At 42.6% G+C, this 22,209-nt stretch overlaps 1 protein-coding gene across 3 annotated transcripts in view; it reads left to right on the top strand.

The window, feature by feature from the left end:
• DACH2 (dachshund family transcription factor 2) overlaps positions 1-22,209 on the top strand; it is a 412,262-nt gene that overhangs the window by 276,624 nt on the left and 113,429 nt on the right. For 2 of the 3 annotated variants that reach the window (XM_072626181.1, XM_072626182.1), the window contains exon 3: positions 1,583-1,714. The exons of the other annotated variant lie outside the window; for it this stretch is intronic. In XM_072626181.1, coding sequence (XP_072482282.1) covers positions 1,583-1,714 — 132 coding nt within the window. The remainder of the gene's footprint in view (positions 1-1,582; positions 1,715-22,209) is intronic. 3 annotated transcript variants of the gene reach the window in all.

Genomic DNA, 22,209 nt, shown 5'->3' on the forward strand with positions numbered 1-22,209 from the left:
GAGCTCTGGTAACAAATTCTCTGGAAAGACCTAAGACAGGCACATCCTGCTGTGAATTCACATACTGTCACCTTGTATGGATGGTCCTTAAGTCTCCGCTTCTCCATTATTTGCTTTCTGCTGATTCTCACTACTATGATTTCTTTCCTTAAGCCAGTCATATTGGAGAAGAAGCCAACTTTTTCAAGAGCCTTTTAAAAAACCCAGTACTGAGGATAAATTTTACAATTTAGGTGTACATTTACAGTTTAGGTTTACAGTTTAACGCTGTGTCATATTTTATTTTCCTTCAACTAATGCATTTAGCAAAATTATTCCCTTTCTTCCAGTATTTTTTTTTCTTTCAGTTTTGTTTCCTTCTCCCCTTCCTTTATTCATCTTATCCAACTCTTCGTTTTCTAGATGAAGTCAGTGAAGGTCAAAGAGGCAATGTGTCTTCTCTTAGGATTCAGTAATGTACCTAAGTACCTATCTCACAGAGTTGTGGTGACAACAGAGCTGTCATTTGAAGAAATTATTTTAAGCTCTCTGAGGTCAATGAGGATATCTTAGATTTTGTGTCCCTCACAAACTTACCCTAAACATAGTGAATGTCAGTAAATTGATATTAATTTCTATCATAAATTCCCCGAACTGTAAAAATAAGCCCACTTGAGGCTGTACCCATCCTTTGTAACTTGAAATATGATATGAATATCCCCCCCCAAAATTAATTGCTACCTGCATTTGTGAGTATTGCCTCTGGCTTCATGGTATAACTTCAGTATTTCAGTGGTTCCATGATGTCATCCGCAGGGGTATTTCCCTCATTGTTCAGATTATATAGCTTCTCCATGCTTCCTCAGCCTATGTAGCCCTTGTTCAATGACTGGCCCACCTTCTTTTCTCGTTTCAAGTATCTTGGAGAGTATCTTTAGCAGAACTCTTAAGGACAAATCCTTACTTACACTTACTGTGCATCTTTCCATCGTCCTTTTTGTGTCTCCTGAAAGGTTGATTCTTTGCAAGTTGTGTTGTTCTCTGACTTATGGCCATCACTGGGAGAATATTAGTGTTGAAATGTTGATGGCCTTGGAAGCAGTGAGTAGCTTGGCTTCGGTGAAAATGTTATACTGTTTTCCAACTATGATCCAGCCAGAATTCCTCCTAGTAAATTCTAGGTCACTCCTGGGTCTGTTCACTTGTAGTGTTTGTATTGATGTACATGCTCAATGTGATAGCAGAGGCAATAAAATGGATTAAAAGTGATGTGAAGCAACTGTTGGGCACCATTGGCAACCCCCATATTCTGCATTGCTAACTAACTGTATAGGCATTTTATGGACAAGTTTGTTTTTAGTACCTTTCTTCTCTGTGGTTTCGGATTTGTGTAACAGGATTTTTTAGATTGTCATTTGGAAGATGAGTGGAGAGGTGATCAAAGGAGGTGAAAATAGCTTTGTGTTTGTATTTTTTAAATTACAACAGTGGCTTCCATTTGACTTCCCACTGTTCCTAATGCGATTGTTAGGCCACCAAATGCACCATCCTCAGTTGTATTAAGAGAGAGCCCATATTTGAATTGTGGCTATTTTGGTTTTAGGTATTACAGCTGCTGCCATGGCTGAGGCCATGAAGTTACAGAAGATGAAGCTCATGGCAATGAATAGTCTCCATGGAGGTGGAAGCCAAAATGGAACCGAGTCTGAAAATGAAGAGCTTAACTCTAATGCTGGTAAGTGGCATCTATGGAATGCCAAGATGACGGTTGTTATAGATTGCCCCCAAGCTTCTCCTCCTTTTTACTTTCCTAACCTATACACACAAACCAGAACATTCACTGGGTGATTCCTTCCCTAATCCCTCTGTATGATAAGATTTCCTACGCTTATTTTTTCAGGGTGTTTTCCTCCTTCCAAAGGATAGCCAAACCAATGAAGATCCTTTGATTCCATGCTTAGTTGTAAACCTTTTAGGGTGACTGGACCTCCTCAGATCCCTCATCACAGTCACACAACCTTTTTAGGATCTCATGTCCCAAGGTAGTCCCACTTTCATCAAATCCCTGCTACTCACATTGTCTACACACTTTTGTAACTGAGCTGAGTGAGAGAGAAAACAGAAAGGATGCCATTCTTCCATGGAAAGTGACAATATGCTCTCCTCCCAACTCTTGACTCACACTGATTTCCAAATCTTCAAATGTTGCAGAACTAAATCTCCATTGCCTAGAAGGACCTCCTAAAATCTGGCATTATACTGGAGGCCATTTTTTTGTTATTGTCAGAAGAAATGGGAGACAATGCCATCCATTTTCCCATTTTTCACCTCGGTATCAGAAATGCCCTTTCTATAGAATGACCCTGAACTAATATGAGATCTGTCTTAACATTAGCAAGACAACCCAAATCATTTGAGATCGACACTTTGTTTCTGAGGCTATTTTTGAACCCGGTCAACCCTCATGTCTTTGCTCAGCTGCATTGGAGAAAGCTAAGCATGATCAATACCCTAAATATATTTATTATTGTTTCTCTTTGTGTGAGATGTGGACCTTTGTACTGTACCAGTTGTGTTAAGACTGTTCTTGTCCTTGCCATGAGGTGCTTACAATTGACTTAATCCTTCCTTGAGAGGTAAAGAAAGCAGACTTAACAATAAATAGATATTTAAGCTTAGTCTCTAGTGCTTTTCAAGGGCTACTCAAATGGAGGCCCTCATTTTCATGAAAATAATTGTTATTTAAAAATATTGAGTTGTCAACTGTACCATCACTGAAGGTAGATCACTATGGTACTTGAGTGAGGAAAATACTTTTTCCAACTGGAACTATTTGGAAAGGCAGAGAGAATAAGTCTTATGCATTTTTGTTGTCTTTCTCCTGGGCTTATGTATGTTCCTAGTTTCAGCGCTGGCCACAGCTAATAGAAATCAAAGACAGAACATGCCACCTTTGATCTGCCTTAATGAATGCCAATAGGGTGGAAAAAGTAGGCAGAGATAGGGAGGGCAGATCAGAGTAAAAAAGATTTAGGGCATGATCGTGGCCTGAAAGCCCACCAGGTACTCACGGGGAACTGAGGAACATCCAAAGGACGAATAGGCCTTTAAGGATCTCCTAGATGATAGTGACTAGGTACCAAGTCTATCCGTGCAAAATCATGCGTCTCAATCCAGTCATTGGGAGCCTCAGCTATACTTGGTCCCACAGAATGACAAGCATGCCTTAGGAGTAAGGTTAGCTCTGGTGAACTTATGCTTGTTATCTGTTGGCCTCTTTCCAAGCTCCCTGGTCCTCCTTCTCCTTCCCCCACCAGCATTAGAGAGTTTGGGGACATGAGCCACAATATAGGTTTCACAACAATTTTAGGTCATGTACTATAGTTTAATGTAGTATTATGTAAAACTACACTTAAGGGTTGTTTCTTGAATGAATGGATTACTAATCATGCTGAAGTTACAGAGAATATGTTTGGGACCAGGTTATGAAGTCAGAAGATCTTATTTTGACTTTATAAAAAATTCAGTAGTTCAGAATGAAGAAAAGGTTATTATTGGATTGGTGCTTCCTTTGCATTCTAGGGATGAAGTATTCTGAGATTCTTTAATCAACCCTAGCATAACAGCCCCTTGGACTTCAACACCATACTGCTTTTCCTCTAGCACACAGGGAATATTTCTAGTGGACTTTTGAACTGCTGGGCCTTAATATTCAGTCCCCAGCCCAAAACAGCAGTCAGTCACCTTGGCATCGAATGCCTACTAAATGCTAAGCATCATGGCTGAGGGCTAATTTTAGAATCTGTCTCAGGGAGCAAAGTCTAGGGTTCAGAAAACTTAGTAGTTGCCAATTAGGCCTCTTGGAATAAGGTGACCTGCCCTAATTTCTGCACAGTGCCCAGTGAGGGCATTCTTTTGTTCATATTATAGCAGTTCATTCTTTTAACATACTCACTGAGCTCTCCCCACATATCCAGGAACCATAAGGTGCTGTGGTGAGCCTCCTCTTCCTCATCCATCCAATGAAGACATTCCCCCTTTCCATGCTTACCTACCTCACAGGGTTGTTGTGAGGAAAACACTGTAAATTGTAGAGTGTTGCATTAGCCTAAGGTGTAGAAGCCATGTACCTATCCTTAGGAACTTACACTGTAATGAGGGAAAATATCTGTGAATAGCAAAAGGTGTAAATACTCTGTCACTTAAAACAACATGATATTTGTTTTTTATCTCTGCCAAGTCCTTGTAATAACCTCTTATCCCAGTAGCTACCTTGTCTCATCTCCCCCCCTTATTGAAATGTTCTATAGTTCTCAGATCAGCCTTTGTGCCTTGATTCCCTTCCTTGAAATGATAGTGCCTTAGCTTAAAGAAACTCATGTCCTGAACAAAGCTGCTGTCATGACATGGGGGAAAGCCCATGTCATGTTGAGATGCCAGCACACAGGCTATACAAGGGCCATTCTCAGGTGGGCACCATATCAGTATGAACATAGTGACGATTTGCTTCATGGGAAAGCTTCTGTTTGCTCTGGCTGTTTGTTTTGTAATGACTCTGAAGGAGTAGGAATATGAGGGGGGGCTGAAAAAGCAATTGAATTCTTAATGTTTGGGGGGAAAAGATGAGATGCCAGTGAGAGAAGATTCGCGAGGTAGGCCAGTATTTTCTCCTTTTGGAGACAGACCTCCAGTTTCTTTGATTGGAGGCTGTGTTTAATAGCGTCTCTAATGGCAGCAACATGACTCTGCATTGAGATTTCGGCATGAATAACAACCTGTTCGTGTTTCACTGAACTCCAAATGAGAAATTCTGTCTTTTATTGTTTTAGGAAATTAGTCTGTGTACTATTGCTCCTGGAGCTTTCTAATTAATCACTAAAGGTTATGGCTGTAGAGAGTTTGTGGGAAATAGATGCCTGAATGATTATAATTGTAGCTGTCAAATCAGAAATATAGTTCCACAGCAGCAGGCTTTATTTTTTTTTTAACACTGTAACAAAGACTGGGAGGATCGCCTCTTGCCTTGTACAGAGAGATGGAGGTTTTGTTTTGTTTTAAACAACATTGTTTAGTTCCAAAAGAATTGTACATAGTGCCTTCCTCAAGTGGGTTTGAGGTGATACCTGCAGAAATTGTTGACATTCTTGGTCTGTACTTGTGCAGCTTTGTGTGATGATCATTTAGCTTGCATGGAGGAGACACTGGGCATCTTAGCATGTTGAGAGGCAAGTTTGATAGGGACAAGAAGGTGGGGAGAGAGAGAATGAATATATATGAGATGAACTTAAGAAGCTCAAGAACCAGATCCTAAATGGTCTCCATGTCATTTATCATCTTTGTAAGAGATCATAAGACTTACGTCTAGGGAACCAGGAGATGTGTTTGAGTTGGTTTTTTTTTTTTACACCTGCATTGAGAACACAGTTTTCAAAGCTTCATTTCATAGGACCAGAGATTCTTCAGGCTATAGGCTGCTGTTACTTCTCCCACTCTTGTCAGATAGAAACAATGGTCAACAATGGGAACCAATTCTTTTAAAAGACTCCTAACCCATTTCAAGAGGCAGCCATTTTGCCTATTTGGAAATTCTCAAATGTCTAACCTAAACAATTCCTGTTGTAGTGGGGAAGGCACCTTTCATCTATTCTCAGAGGCACTGAGGACAATTTTTCCCTCCCCTCTGGGTTCGAGTACCCCCCAGGTTGATTTTATGCTCAAACATTCTTTTCTTTAATCTTAATCTTTCCCTTTCTCATGCTCATTTGGCACAAGTGTTGCTGCTTAATCAGCCATGCACACTTCCTGTGAGCCTGCCCTGTCTCATGGTGTTCTTCAAATGGCTTAACTTGGGCTTTGTAAACCACTCTTGGATGCTACATGCTCTGTCTATTTGGGCATTTTAATTCCGTACTCCCATTGGTGCCTCATGGTCTGCCTCCAAGTCACTTTAGCACCATGTGTCTTTTTATTACGTTGGGGAGATGGCGAAGGAAGCATAGCATGGTGGAAGGAGTGTTCTACTTTAAGTATTCTCTCTTGTGCTTGCCAGTTGTGGGAGCCTGGGAAGGTTATTGAACTCCTCTGAGATAATAATAGCAACCTCACAGGTTTGTTGAAAGATTCAAATGATAAAACATAATGGTAATCACTTGGTAAGCCTTAAAACTCCATAAAATGGACATATTTAGCTTGATAGAGAGTCTCCCCTTTCCTATTTTGTGTTTCCGCTATTTGGTTAAAGGGTTTTAACATTGCATTTGATGCACGAATTCAGTCCTTCCTTATGCAACTTGATGAGATCATTTTAAAATTCTCAAACCATCCTCCAAACTGACAGGGGGCGGGGCAGCTTAATAATTCCTGCCTATTTAACAATCCTGTTCTCTACTTCACCACCTCTATCACCCTGAGTCCACAACGTATCCAGGTGGAGATGCTGTTTTCTGTAATTGCCGGCAAACTACCTTTGGTCTGTGGAGGATCCCTCCCTCGGTGCCCCTGTCATGCCATCTTGGAGCCCTCACCAGGTGTATGTCCTGTACCAATTTTCACATTTTATTGATGAGCTGATTGTTCAGGCTAAACCCTAAAACCTTGATAAAGTCTAAACAAATTACATCTGTCCCTTCCCCTCTGTCTCCTAGACTGTCATTCTGTCACAGAAGGAGATTAGATTAGTCTGACAAGACTTGGTCTTTAAGAAGCCATGCTGGGCCTTACCCAGCATGCTCTTCTCTTCAAGGTGTTTGCAAATTGATTTGCAGTGTTTTCCTGGCTCTGAATATTATCCTCATAAAAGGAAACAAAAGAGGACAAACATCCTCCCCGCCAAAGGCAGTACAACGGATCTTCTTGAGAATGATACAAAAACAAAGGACTTTAATTCCTTTTCCTAGAACTTTGAGAAAATTAGGGTAAATAATTTGTCATGTTTGTTTTCTTCATTAGAAGACTATGTTTATCAAGGGATTCTGCAACTGCTGACTTTCAGTATTTTTTATCATTTTTCAAAAAACGTTCATTTCATGAATCATTTGGAAGTTGACAGAAATCAATAGTAATTAGCTTATTACTGTGCCAGATCTCAAATCCTGATGTATGGCACATATCGAACATATTGACTTTAAATACCTCTTACAGTTATCCTTTTTTTTTTTTTTAAAAAAAGGGAAGTGCATTTTAAAATAATAACCCCCCCCCCCCATCAATCCATATCGGTGCTGTGTTAAAGCCTAGATTCTTTCTGAAAGACAGATTTTGAGGTAGATGGTTTTTCATCCAATTAAGCATTTGATCCCCACATAGAAGGTAGAACATGTTATTGTGAGTGTATCTGTGGGTTTTAAACTGAACCAGTAAAGAAAGGAAAATAACAGCCATGGGCAAGTGGTATGCACATTGTTGACAATCTATATCTTTTTTAGATTTGGAAGAGGTGTTTTTAAATAATTGACACCAAGACTGGGTGAGGCTAAGTCAGCCTATTGAAGGGAAAAATAGATTTTCTTTTGTAGTGAATTGCTTGACTCTTTGTGCCTGATGGAACCTCAACAAGGTGGCATTAAGTTTTCTAAGATGTGTGGAGGGGCAAAGTCAACCTTGGGGAATTTCTCAAGTGGACCATGTGTCAAGATACCATGCTAACAGAATTACTCCGTAAAAGACCCTTATAAAAGACTAACGATGCTATACTAATTATCAGTTCACCATAAAGCGTCACTGTGTTTGTAATCCCAGGGTACTGGCAATAGTGGGAATGTGTAACTATTTCTTAGAGAAAGCAATTGCTGCCATGCATCTTTCTGGCCTGGGTTCCTCTGGAAACCTGGCAGGGCAGGAAGGGGCATGAGCAGCTTGGAGTGTGTTACACTGCCAGCCTTCAGGTCAAAGGGCTACTGGTGTATTGGGGCAGTTGGTGTGATTGAAGACTCTCATCTTTAAAATAACAGCGACAATACAGGATTGCTTTTGGGGGACTCTCTTAGAGTTTAATGTTTCAAAGCCTTATTATTTGGGAGAGAGATGAGACTAAGCATGATGGCTGAAGTAGGTAGGCTAGACAGAAGAGGGCAGAACTTTATGGCACAGTCTAGCACAGTCTAGTTCATGGAGTCAAGGTATGAAGCAGTTTAAATTCTGGATGACAGTGATGATTCTGGGATTGGAGAAGAAAGGGTGTATCTAGGAAACAGGACAGGGAAAGAATTGGTAAGACTTGGTGGGAGATTGAATATGGGGAAGGAAGAAGGGAAGGAAGTCAAGGATGACAAAGGAACTGCACAAGTGATGACAGAAAGAAGGAAACAGAAGGAGAGAGATGGTTAGAGAGAGAAACGAAGTACTTCTGTTTTAGTTTTAATTTGGGCATTATTCCTATATATGTGATCATCAAAATAATATGAGTAGATGAAAGGCAGCCTAATGTAGAGAGTATTGGATTTGGCATCATGAAGACCTGGGTTTAAATGCCACCTCTGGCTAGCTAGTGATTTGTAACCTTGTATCAGGTAGTGTCTATGAGTCTCAGTCTTCGACAGAATGGGCACACCCAGCCCCATCTGTACCCATATGTCAGGATTGTCATGATGCCAAACTGAGATTGGAAGATTTGAAGGGAGGGGGTAAATGTCAGTTTGTGTTAGGTACTTCCCAGGTGAGTGAGCGTGAGATCCCAAATCTAAGTGTCATGGATCACATATAACTTAAGAGTTAGGAAGAACCAGAGGAGCTGAAGGAAATCCAAAGGGACTAGACTGAGCGGCATGAAATCCGCTAGGAGGCAAGAAAGGACCATGGGGGATACAGGTGGTAAGCAGTAGACCAGAGGAGGTTGGGCTCCAGCAGCAGAAAGGAAACTCCCAACCAGCATATGTAGTGACCAACTAGTGTAACTCCCCAGTGAGCTGTGGGAGGAAAGAGACAAAGAGAAGGTCATTGTTATTCAATTTCCCTTTCTTTTATTTACAAGTTCAACTTGATTTTTTTTTCCCCAAATACTCTGCATCTGAATGTAGGGTTTCATCATATCCTCAGTTTAATGACTGAATCATTTTAAAACACAGTGAAAAAAAGATTAGCATGAAAATTGTAGATTTACATCCTGTGTAAATACAAGTATGTATCTGTATCTGTTTAGTGAATTTGTAGTTTCAATTCACATATTGATTACCCTGCCCCGGTGTGCACTGGGACAGGCCCTGGGGATATGGAGATGAAGAGAGGACTGAGTCTGTGCCCTAATGGAGCCCTTAAAAGGGGAGGGGGGTTATTGTTGCATATGCGCATGCATTTTTATGTGTGTTTAAAGATACCAAATGTATACAAATTAGGAATTACAGGGTATTTTGAGAAGGGGGAGGGGGTGCTCCTAAGTGTCTGGGATCAGGAAGTACTGTACCTGAGTCGACCCTAGGAGGTAGACAAGGATTCTGAGAGCTGGAAAAAAAAAGAATGCCTTTCAGCCTTGGCAGATGGCAGCTCCTGGGGCCCAGAGGAGAGACATGGACTGGACTTGCTGGGGCCCAGCTAATACAATACTCCAGTTTTACTATAATGTGGAATATGCAGAGAGGTGTGAAATAAGAAATACCAGGCTGAGGAGTTTGTCTCCCTCCAGATTCAACCACCCCCCTACCCCTGACTATGCTCTCTAGAGTATCTGCTCCAAAATTAATCAAATTCCTTTCAACCCTTTCCCTCTCTCACTCATTCCATTTTCTGACACTCAGTGAGACCTGGCTTTCCCCTGATGGAAGCTGAATTTCTAGCAGTCTTTTCCCACTGTGGTCTCACTTTTGCTCCTGTTTCCCCCCTGTAAGTGCCCCCACTCCACTGGCCATTGCCCTCCATTGCTACTGTCAGACTCTCTCTCCCACCACCACTTAACTACCTCTCCTCCACTGAGAGTTATTCAATCCGAATTTAGCACTTCATCTCTGACTTCCAGGACATTATCCTTCTCTGGATGCGTTCATTGCCTAGCTCCACCCTAACTTTTGCCCTTTTACCAGGGGAATTCACTAAATATATTGATGCGCCTTCAACTACCCTCACCTTCCACTCCTTCAGTTTACACCATTCCCATGACATACCTGGACATTATGCCTCAGCCACCCCCAAAATATCCCACTTCATCTTCATAAACTTTTATTCCTTTATCTGGTCACACTCTTTTATCATTCCATCTTTTCCTCTGCCTTATTATCCCAATCCTGTGTTTGGTTCTCACCATGAGCTTTCCTTCCAGTCTTCAGTTCTTCAGGTCATCACCGCTGCCCTGTCTATACTCTCCTCCCTTCCCTATCTCAACAACTTGGTGAATCAGTTGAACTCTACACTTAAATACTTAGCCTGCTGGTCCTTTTGCCAGTCTTGTCTTACCAAACCACCACCCTGGATTATTCCCGCTTTCTGCCTTCTTTGCTTCTACTCCTATGGTTTTGAACAGAGCTAAAGAGAATCATGAAACCATGCTGATGGGCTCCAGCGCAGATTTATGGTATATTATCTCAAGTGGGTCCTCACTGCAGCAAGGCAATCCTTTTACATTCCTCTAATCAATTTGCTATCTCACTTACCAAGGCAGCTATTCCTAACCTTTGCATCTCTCCTTAGGCCTCTAATGAAATCCCTTACCCCTGTCCTCTCAGCTGAGAACTTTACTTCTTACTTCACAGAAAAATTCAGGCCATTTTTCAAGAACTCCTTGTTTTTCCCTCCTCTCAATTCCACATCATTCAAATATCTTCTCTCATTATCTTCCCCTTTTCCTCTGTCTCATATGAAGTGGCAGCCCCTTCCTGGCCATATTCTCTAGATCCTCTCCTCTTCCTTCTCCCGAAGATTGCCCTTCCTCTCATCCCTACTCTCTCTCTAACCTTCATTCTCTCCTTATGTGAGGGCTCCTTTCCTACTGCCATATCTTCCCCATCCTTAAAGATTCTCACTTGATCAAACCATCCCCATCAACTGTCACCATCTGTCATCCTATATCCCCTTTCCCATCTCTGCTAAAGCCCTTGAGAAAGTGGTCTGTGCTAGGTGTTCTCTGTATTCTCACTTTGGACTTCATCATTCCACTGAAAGTTACAGTCCTCACCCTCTACAGCCTTTAACACTGTCATTCACACCCTTCTCCTGGATACTTTTCTCTATATTTTCATGGGACTGCTCCCTCGTAGACTTTTTGCTGGATCTTCATTCAGGTCATAAACACTAACTGATTGGCATGTTAGCTAGTTTTCCAATATGTAATTTCCACACTGTAATCCAACCCAACTTCCCATACCTTTTCAATTTTGGGTTGAGCTCATTGCCATCTGCAGTGTCTATCCAAGATGAAGCTTATCCTGATGGGTAAATGAAAGAGGCTGTCCTCTGTTGTATGTTGGAGTCTGGGAAATCATGTGTCTTGTATGCACTTTTTCAATGTTATTTCCACTTTGGCCAATGTGGTTTTCTTAAAACACAATCCTGCCTCTGTCCCTCCCATTCCACACATACCCCTATCCCTGACCATACACATATTCATTAAGTTTCCATGGCTCCCCATTAGCTCCAAGATTAAATGTCAAGTTCCCTGGCATATAGCAAAGGCTTTCACAGCCTGGCCCCTAACTAACTTTCCAATCTCCTCATACTTAATTGCCCTCATTGCTCTCTGTGGTCCAGCTTCACTGGTCCCCCAGTAGTCTCTTGCCCACCGCACTCCATCCCCTGAACTGACTGTTCCCCATGCCTAGAATGCTCTCTCTCCTTACTCTTCTACTTCTTATCTTCCTTCCAAACTCACCTGAAGTTCTCCCTTCTGCAGGACGTATTTCATCCCTAATCCCCTTTACTGACTTCCTGGCCTTGGTTAGAAAGGGTACTGAACCCTATGATTTTCTTAAATTTGAACAAAGATGCTGCATGTCTCCGTAGGTTGTCACCTTCACAGAGAGGGCCCTTAGACAACAAATTGAACCCATGTGTAAACCTGGTCCTTGCCAGATCCTAGGGCCAGGTTGCTTTTTGTACTTGTGAATTAGTTTGAATTTCAAGTCTTTCTGCCTCTGTAAAGATTGGTTGCCAGCTTGCTGACTGTAGATGCTCACTAAGAGAGCCTAGTATTTCTCTGAGAAGGTGGAGGGAAATATGTTCAGTGCCTCCTAGAGGGCTGATGGTGATTTTGCATTTGAATAATTTTTAAATGGGAGGTAAAAATTCTTTTGCCTCTCAATTCAAATTTTCCAGGTCTACTTTGTATGGGGGCAACAGATGCTATAAAAACCATGAAAATGCACTGTAAAATTTGAGAATCAGTGTCCCTCAATTCTTTGGGCTTGGAGGATGCTGACTGAACTGACACGATAGAAACCCAGTGGCATCAGGGTGTTCTACTAGGCCATGGCATGCTACCTGTTCCCTGAAACTCCTTGATGTGGCCAAACCAGTTGAGTACTTTTGTGTCTGCTCTCTCTAGAGAGAAACTGACTGTTTGAGCTCAATTTCCTCAGGATATACAAATGGCAGATTACCCATAGGTTCTGTTATTCCATTTTCAGACAAGGAGCTGTCGATTGTGGTCGAGTCAGATTGGCATTCAGCACCTGGGGTACCCTGGGGACAGAATAGTCCCTGCTGTCCAGCCCAGGGCTTTGGGGTGGCTGGTTCCAGGCTTCCTGAGCCACGCCCCCCCCTCTCCCCTCCCTGTACCTGCCAGGCCTTTTTCTCATAAATGCAAACATCCTTCACAATCTGTTTTAAAAACCACAAATACATCACTCGGAGGAATATTTAAGGAACCATCAGGAGGGGAAAAACTCATTGGTTTAATGGAATGCTGTCAAGGCAAATCAGCGTCACCAACGACACAGGGGCAGAATTGATACTTTTGCACTGACATGTTCAAAGAAAAGCCCATGCATTATTTAGAAAACCCAGGAATCTGTCAGCTGTATGATTGCCGAGTTAGCAGAAGCAGGAGGATGCTGCTTGCGTTGAAAAGAAACGCGTAGGCACAGATCCATATTGTAACCTTTCCTGTTCTACACCCACCATGAACACCCAGCTATTACCCGGTCAGCATTTTCCAGTTTTTCCCTTTTAAATTTTCAAGTGCTTCGAAAGTCAAAAGAGGTAGGTCTTTTATTCTCAAGAAGCCGAATGCCTAGGCTGTTATTTTATTGTAAGAATAAAGATGACAAGCTCAAAGAACAGATGGTTTTTTCATCTTTGTGAATGCCACCTGGGGCTCACAGGACTCTCTTTGGGGTCGTCCTTAAAGACTCATTCTTTGAATACCCCCCCAACTCACGTAAAATATTTCCTTAGGAAAATCACCTGCTTGAGCATTTCCAAAGCAAACACAAATCACCAGTCTTATCATAATGTAGACTTACAGACACAATTCAAAATTCTGCTAACTCCAATCTAATCCAGCAATCCTACTGTGTGCCAGACAGTGGGCTAGGCCCTGCTGATAGAGCCAGAAATAATCAACTAGTGCCTCTCCTCAAGATGCTTACATCCCATGGGGGGGGATGGTGGTGGTGCGCCATTTATACAGAGATCCTACATTTACATGATAATTTGAGGAAGAAGAAGAGAGTGCATACCCTCTAGCGGGATCAGTAAAGGCTCTATTAGGAGGTGGCACAGGGACTTTAGGAGATATTGGTGAGGATGCAGTGTATTCCAGGCTTATGGGAAAGCTTGTGCAAAGGCATGGAGGTTGAGATAGCATGCCAAGTTCCCTTTTTAATTTCCCAGTACCCTTTTATCATTCCTAGGAGGCAAGGAAGCTACCACTCTTCTTTCCATTTTATAGAGGGGGGAAAATGAGGCACAAAAAAATCAGATTCCTTCCTAGGTCATCCAGCTTGAAAGATGTGCAGGTACCGGGAGTTTTGGTCTCCCATTGGACAGTCAAGAACTCTCTAGTCTCTAACCTTCCCTTTTCTCTTCCTTGACTATGGATGAATGTATGTAAATATATAATTGTCTCTAAACTAGAAAACACCCAATCAAGCAGCACAGTTCCACGTTACCTAATTTATACCTGATCCAAGGAAAAATTCTAGAGACAGTTAAGCTGAGAGTAATGACATGGAATTTGAAAAATGAGAATTTTTGTGTGTTTTTAGAAATTAGTCTGTCAAAGGAAGCAGCAAAAGTTGTGTCGTTTGGGGAGGTTCCAAGAGAGCACTGATTTTGAATTTTTTCAAGGTAATTTTCCTTTGTTTAAGAACCAGACATAACTTTCTCTTTGGATGAGGAAGAATAGTAATTGACCAAAAGTGGGTTGGGAAATGTGGGCTGAGCAGCTTTTGGAGAGCAGCCTTACTTAGTCTGTTGGCACTCGGCTGGGGTTGAGGGCTTTACTTCACATCTAGGCATTAGGCCTTGGAGGCAACGTGGTAGCATCTCAGGTTCTACCTTTTCTGAAAAACTTAGAGAATTCATAGAGTTGGAAAGGCTCTGAGAATTTCACTCATACAACACTTGCATTTTACAGGTGAGGGAATGGAGGCCCAGGGAAGGGGAATGACTGGCTTAAGGTCACAGCTGGCTTGTAGCAGAACCAGGATTGAGACCCAGGTATAAGTTCAGTGGTAAAGGTGCTGGATTTCCTCTTTTGGGAATGTTGCTCTTTTTTTTTTTTTTTTTTTTAACCCAAGAGACGGTTTCCCTTAGCCTCTTTCTAGCCATTAAAACCTACTCAACCCTTGTTAAGAAGAACCTCCAGCCCACTGATCAGGTGCTTACCCCATTCTGCACCCATACTTCCTACCTTCCTATTGCCAAGAGGAAGATTTGTATCTTTCTTAGGTCTTCAAGATCAAGGGAGCTAATTTTTTAAGACCATGAGTGCAAATTGGAACCCTCAAACTGGACACTTAGATAATGCTGAACATTGTCTTTAGTCCGTTTTTCTCAAGGTAATAATTTGGTGCCAAGTCCTGCTCGTGCCTCTTTATCTTGCTGGAGCCTTTGCATATTCCAAGGAAGTAACTGATATTATTAACCCCCTTTTTGTGGATGAGGAGTCTGAGAGTTAGAGATTGTAAATGTCAGAGGAGAGTTTGGAACCTAGTCCCTCTTGAGTTCAAGTCTAGTGGTATTTCTCCTACCCCAAGACTTAAGGGTCTATTTCAGGCATGGGACACATTTCCCATACTCCAAATTCATGTGGCTAGAGAAAAACCGTGAGAAGAACTGATGAAGCATTTAGAATTTTATAAAACAAATGATTCACATTAGCTCAGTGAAGCTTCACAATGGCCCAAGGAGGGAGATACTGCTGGTATTATTAGACCCATTTTATAGATAGGAAAACTGAATTTGACCAGCCTCCCCAGGAGCTCAAAGCTAGTAAGTGGTAGAACCCAATGTTAGGTTTTCAGTTTCACACAGCAAGCACTTCTCTTCTGTACAAGGGACCCATTATTAGGACTACATGCAGCATTCCTGCTCCTTTCTGCATCCAGGAATGTGTTTAGCTACCCCAGGAATGGGGAACCTGAGGTCTCGAGTCCACATGTAGCCCTCTAGGTCCTCAGTTGCGGCCTTTTGACTGAGTCGAAGTTTTACAGAACAAATCCTTTTATTAAGAGGATTTATTCTGTAAAGTTTGGATTTAGTCAAAGGGCTGCACTTTGAGGACCTAGAGGGCCACATGTAGCCTCGTGACTCCAGGTTCTCTATCCAACATATAATAAGTAGATGCCTAAGTCACTCTCTAGGGCAAATGGTCTTCTCCAGGCTCCAGCAGGATCAGTTAAGTGCCTTCTGCTTAGGAGGAGGGAAGAAGAGTCACTCCATACCCTTTCCCCTCCCGTGGCCCCAGATTGTGCCCAAGCCTTGCTACAATTACAAGGTAGGTGCACTCTGAGCCTCCCTCAAGAGAAGCTTTTTTTATTTCCTCTCAAGAAATGTTTTATGAGTGGACTACGTGGAGGGCACTGCCTTCCTACCTTGCCCCTGCGTACCTCAAGCTAGAACCACCCCTTTCTTTGCTCCTTGGAATTACTGCTAGATCCTTCTAGATGTTTGGGCTGTGGAACCAAATGAGTAGTAATTGAAGACTTCTAGGAGGAATCACCTACCTTAGTTTATCACATGGCCTTATCTTTAGAAGCCACTAGTGTTTGGGAAACTGAGGTTCATAAATGAGGATGTACCATCAGGAGTGCTGATGTAAGGAGCCCAGCTCACCGAGGAGTAGGATGGATGTGGGGCCCCCTCCCCCATATCTAGCTCTTCCAACAGCTGAATGAGGCTAACAGCAAACAAGGGTAGTTTAGAATCAAAATGGTCTTAATCCATGACTGCCTTAATGCCCAGCTTCAGTGCTAATTTTATTGGCTATGAAATCTGATGTAAAAATATTTTAGATCCCTACACAATGGCCTGGATCCATCTAGAGTTCAGTGTGGACACTGGCTTAATTTGCAGCAAAGTGTTATATAAATATTGTTTTGTTTTTGTGCTTGTATTTCCTATGCCTGACCCATAGTAGGTGCTCAAGAAATGGCTGTTGAAGTGAATAATAACTAATCTTCTGAGAATGGAATGGGAGAGGAGGGAGGGAGAGAGAGAGAGAGAATGAATTATGAAATGTTTCCTATATGATTGACACTATGCTAAGTACTGGGGATAGAAATCTAAGCAAAAAAGCCAGTCCATATCCCTTGAAGGGCTTAACTGTGTGTGTGGTGAAGGGAGGGCTCCAGATGTGAGAGCAGGGCTGCTTCTGCGGGCTGGGAAGAGTCCGGAGTGAACTGGGTAGTGAGGCGAGCATGCCTGAGGCTCTCATGAAATGATGATCTGTGTCCAGGACATCCCAATCAGAAGAAGCATCTCCAGGGTGAAAAAGGGCCTTGATGTCTTTAATTGGGAAGGGCTGCTGTCTACCTTACCATGTTATTGTGGCCAGAGAATGGGAAAGAGCTTTGGAAACTATGATAATCTAAATACTGTAATGTAACGCAGATGTAAAGACAGTGGTGTGTGTGTCCTCATCGTACATGTGGATGTGCCTCTTGGTCACCCTGGACGTTCCCAGGGTCACTGGAGTGATGGTGGCTCTCCTGAACAAAGTCTCAGTGGCTGTTTCCCCTCCAGACAGGGCTCTCGTTATCAGTCTGTGTATTTATGAAAACCCACCATTTTGTTGATATTGTCGTTTATGAAATGGTGACATTGATTAGATACCGTTAGTACATCTGGACTGGCTAAAGCATTGCCCCTAAGCGGTAGCCCAGCACTGCCAGGAAAAGCTTGGAAATCCTTATGGGCGAGAATTAGTCAGAACGTTTGGTACTGAGCTCAGGACCAGTTCAGCCCCTTGGTGCAGTGGGAAGGACTCAGACTGGGAATCAGGCCCCTAGCCTCTAATCCAAATGTAGCCTTTATTTAGCTGTATGATCTTGGCTCAAGTCACTCAGCTTCTGGAAGGGAAGAGGTGTGAACAGGTGGCCTTCAGGGTCCCTTCAACCATCCATTTCTGTGATTCTATGCTGGGCTAACACTTTATGGACTTGCCATGGGGAAGGAGATAGAGGAGAGGAATTGGCCACGTGGCTATGCTGCATCCTGTTCTACTTCAGGAATGGGGCATCATAAAGGGGTGTGTGTGTGTGGGGGGGAGACAGAGCCTGCTGTGTTGATGGGTGCAGAGTTTTCAAATGGGGAGATCACTCACAGGGCCAAGCCGATGTACACTACACGGCCAGCCTTGAGGTTTTCACTTCTTCTTGTGCCCTGCAGCCTGTTCTGATTGGCCTTTTGTTTCTCTGGTCTACCCAAAGGCAGTAACTAGTGAAAGAAGAATGAATTGTCAGCTCTACCAAAGGCAGAGATTAGCCCGGCAGGAGGTAGAAGGATGAAACTGATTGTTCTGTTGTCATTGAGTTGATCTTGGGAACCCTGAGTTGGAACTTCAGTTCTGATGCTGGCTAGCTGTGTGACCCTGGGCAGAGTGCTTCACGTTTCTGAGCCATAGGGTTTTAAAATCTGTCGAATGGTATGATAACAATAATATTTGTACCACTTACCTCACTGAGTTGTTGCTTGTACATGGCATCTTATAAGTCTGAAAGCACTGAGATTGTAAACCTGATGTCTGGCATCCTTACTGCCCTTCTAGAATAGCTGGTCATCTTGGCATGTAGGCATAAGCTCATTGTATGGCTCTTCTTCCACTTGTGCCATACCTAGGTTCTCTTGGGCACCCCCCAGAGCTTCATATTTGGGGCTTGGTCATCTACCTGAGAGAAACTTGCCATGTGAAAAGTTGTAACTCAGTCAAGCAGAAGAGCTTGTGGTCTTGAGTCATTCAGCAGTAGTTTAAGGGCTTTTCTTCCCCTGATGCATTAGTGCTAATGAGAAATGCACACATTCAGTGAGGGAAAATATATAGCTTTTAGTTTGTATTTCCGCTACATAGACATATTGAATGATCTCCTTTGCTTGATTTATCTAGTCTGCTACCTGCCTTACATTTGGAGGACTAGGGCCCTGTTTTAATAGCAGAAAAATAACTTTGTCTCATTGGCTCCAAATTACCTGGAAACAACACTTGCAAGCAATCTATTTTCATATGTAAGCTTTGTCGAAACAGAATTAGCTTGAAGAATCCGGGTACCATGGCTAGGTAGAAAGGAAGCAAAATACCTCCAGGCCCCTCACAAGTAGTCGGGGGAGCTTTTCAGTTTGCTGTGATATTTACTGGAAGGGCTGAAGGTGACGGCACAGAAACTAACAACAATGTGAAAATGGCCGTAAGAAAACCATTTGGAGCCAGGTACATTCGGGAGCTGCTGCACTCATCCTTTACAGACGTGTGGTCTCGGGGTACAGAAGTCGAAATCTTCAACGCTGGCCAGGCAGAGGTGCAACACAGCCTCATCTTCATTCCCCCCCCCCCTCCCCAGAAGCACTAATGGAAATGTATTTTGTTTAACGACTCTGAAATCCTGTTTGTAATTAGATGTGGGAATTGGTCTTACTTTGTAACAGATGATACTGGAATAATAATATGAGAGATGCTACGTTGAGACCACTATCCTCCTAAATCTATATCATTTTTCATTTTATTGACAGGAAATGTGTGTGAGGAACAAAGAGATTGATTTTTTTTTTAAAGAAGAAAAATAAGATCTCATAAAAATCTCCATTCCAAATATTTTTGGATTACTTTCTCTGATGCCTTGCAAAAAACAGGGTGGGGGGGCAAAAGGAGAGGCACCTCATTTTTTCGTTTACATTTCCAAAGCAGGTTTGTGTTATTGGTGTTTTGCCACCAACATGAATTTGGAGTTTTATTGCAAAGAAAAGGTGGAAACCTGTAAGGAAGTACCAAAGAGCAGACAGTTAAAATCCATATTCTTTTTTCATGAGGCTGATTTCAAATAATTAGCTGGGTCTGACTTGAAGTCCCAAAGGGACAAGATGTCCCCAAGTGCTGACAGACGTCACTAGCTCCCCTCACTCATTCTCAGGGATTTCTTGATCATAAATCATTCTGGCCCCCAATAATTTATAAATGTAAATGTTGAGATGTGCTGGCAGAAGGAGCCCTTTGAAAAACCTGGATGCACAAATCAGGCTGTCTTGAAACGACATCTGTTCCACATGCGCTTCTGCTGTTTTCCCCTTTTCTGTGCTATTGCTGTTGGTGGGAAAGGAACCCATAGTGGCATTTCTCTTGTGTCCTCTGTATTTCTCTTAACATGGTGATAAAATGAGGTGCTATGGAATTGTTTTGCTTTCAAGACATAGCATTTCTTGCTTTATATATACACGTATTTGACTTGGGGGGAAAAGAAGTGGTAGCATCTAGAACATTCCCTTAGGCAGGGTTACCTTGAGATTGATGGCAATGTACCCAAAGCTAGCAAAACAACAGAACATGAGTAAACGAAATTTGGCCCCAACATGATTCCATCCATACACAGGTTAATAGATTTGGGTGACATCATAATTGCTAAGAGCCCAGTGTAATTAGAACGGATATTTTCACAAAGCTTGAGTCTGTGACCTGCCCATGTTGAGAGGCAGTGGAGCGGATTTGCCTTCCATGACAGGGAGGAGAGCCTTCTATTCTCTGGGATGGGAAACATTATTCCCTTTGTGAAACATGCAACCCACATGGGCTTCTCTTCTTTTACGCTGCCAAATATGGAGTGACCCCCTCAGTCAATGTGATGGAAAGTGGCTGTCCCCAGCAAAGGGCTGGTTTCTGCAGAAGTTAGCATTCTACCTCTATACATGTCCTCGTGGCGCACAGGGGCTATTTGCAATTCAGTTATTATACAAGAGATAAAATGCAGTTGCTCTTCAGCTTTGTTAGCTTAGGTTGTGAAGGTCTAAAACTAGTCGTTAGTAGACTTTAGGCTCCACAGCCTCAGAAGGGTACAGAGGATGTGTGGAGAATGCAGAGACTCCTGGAGACAAGTAGACAATGGGACTTCTTTTGGAAGAAGGAAGAAAGCCTAACAGACAGTGGTGTCTACTGTTGCTGCTGCTGCTAAAATTGTGATAGCAAAAGGAAAAGAGGAATAAAAGATGGTGGTGATAGAAAGGACAACAGACTTAGAGACTGAGGGAATTGGGGGAAAAACCAGATGAACCAAAGCAGAATAATCTAGATAACAACAGGGAAAAGGAAGAAGAAGAAGGAAGATCATATATGAAAGAAAGAAAGAAAGAAGCAAAAAAGGGAACGTAGAAAGAGAAGGAAAAAGAGTCCTTCCAGTTCTGAAAGTTTATAAGCAAACAGACATGTCCTTGAATCTGGCTAATTAACACTTAAGCTAACTAGTAGTTGAAGTGAAGCAATTTTCTAAGCACATTCTAGCTCATTCTCTTTTACCTGGTCACTTCCAGGCCTAGCTCATTGGCCACCACCAGAACCTGATCAACCTGCTGGGCCATTGGTATGAGGCTCTTCATCCCAAGTCTGGATTCAATACGTTCTTCATCTATTTTTTCCTCTGGTGTCTTATTAGAATAATCTGTTTCAAGAGCTGTTGCCTCAGAGGAGACTTAAGTTTTGATGATGTTACGTCAGCACGATGTCATTCAGAGACCGGTACATGTAGAGGAACACACCGTTCACCAGATTATCCTGTCTGCTTCATGTCTCACTCAGAACCATAAGGGTTAGTTCTCAGTGATGCTCCTGTGATCATAACTTAGGCATTAAAGGCTCCTTTGAGGCTCTGATTTGCTTTCTATAATCAACAACAACCAGATACACAGTGGGCTCTTGTGTTTTCTCTACCATTGATTCAACTGTGTCACTTTGAGGATGTGGTCAGCCATAAAAAAATGTTTATGAAAGTCTGCCTGTTCCCTTTTCATATTTTCATCAGGAGTATTTGTGTACGCTATTCTGCTAAAAATTTCTTACGTTAATATATCAAGGATTTGTGATTTTATCAATGTGAGAACTCTCTCCACTGATGGATATTGATATTGCAAGCCTTCTATAAATTATATGCTTAGGGAGTTGGTGGTATCATCTCCAGGACCCTGAATAGTGGTGGCTGTACCCCTATATCAAGAGTTACTTGCTCTACCTTGATGATTGTTGCCAAAGTCAGGTCTAAAATTCTGCAGGCTGGCCTGGGAAGGAGGCAGAGGAGGGCCTCTGCTGATGCAGCTGCTCCAGGTCTGAAAGGTGCTCCCTGGCCCTGTTTATGGGATGTGTGGGAGGGGGCTGTTTGGAGAGGTTAACTTTTCATGTCCACCCACCTTATGTCCTCTAACTGGAGTATAAATCCCTGAGGACTGAGACTGAGTACTTCCATATCCTCTAGGGGGCACAGTACTAGACTAGGTGCTCAATAAACACCCATCCATGGATAGTTTAATTGATTCAGTCTTAATACTGTCTAGGAAAAGGGAAGGAAAACACTGAAAGAGAAGAACCTTTGAAGGTGAGAGATTAGGAAAAGCTATTGAGAGCTATGAACAGCTCAAGTGGTTGTCTTCTAGCGCTGTGGACCCAACACAAGGAAATGAGTGAGAACAGGAACAAGAGGGGTCTGGGCTAGACTGGAGGAAACTTGCTGGACTAAGGGGCACTTGTTTGAGATCCTTTTCTCTGGGCTAGTCTCTCCTGAAGGCAGGTTGAGAAACTGAAGCAGCTCTCGGCTTGCTTTCTCAGAATCCCCATTTTCTTTCAATACACAGATCCAAGGCCACCTTTTGCATGAAGCCTTTCCTGATGGGACCAGCTAC

This window comes from Notamacropus eugenii, chromosome X, assembly GCF_028372415.1.
Source record: "Notamacropus eugenii isolate mMacEug1 chromosome X, mMacEug1.pri_v2, whole genome shotgun sequence".
In the NCBI taxonomy this organism is placed as follows: domain Eukaryota; kingdom Metazoa; phylum Chordata; class Mammalia; order Diprotodontia; family Macropodidae; genus Notamacropus; species Notamacropus eugenii.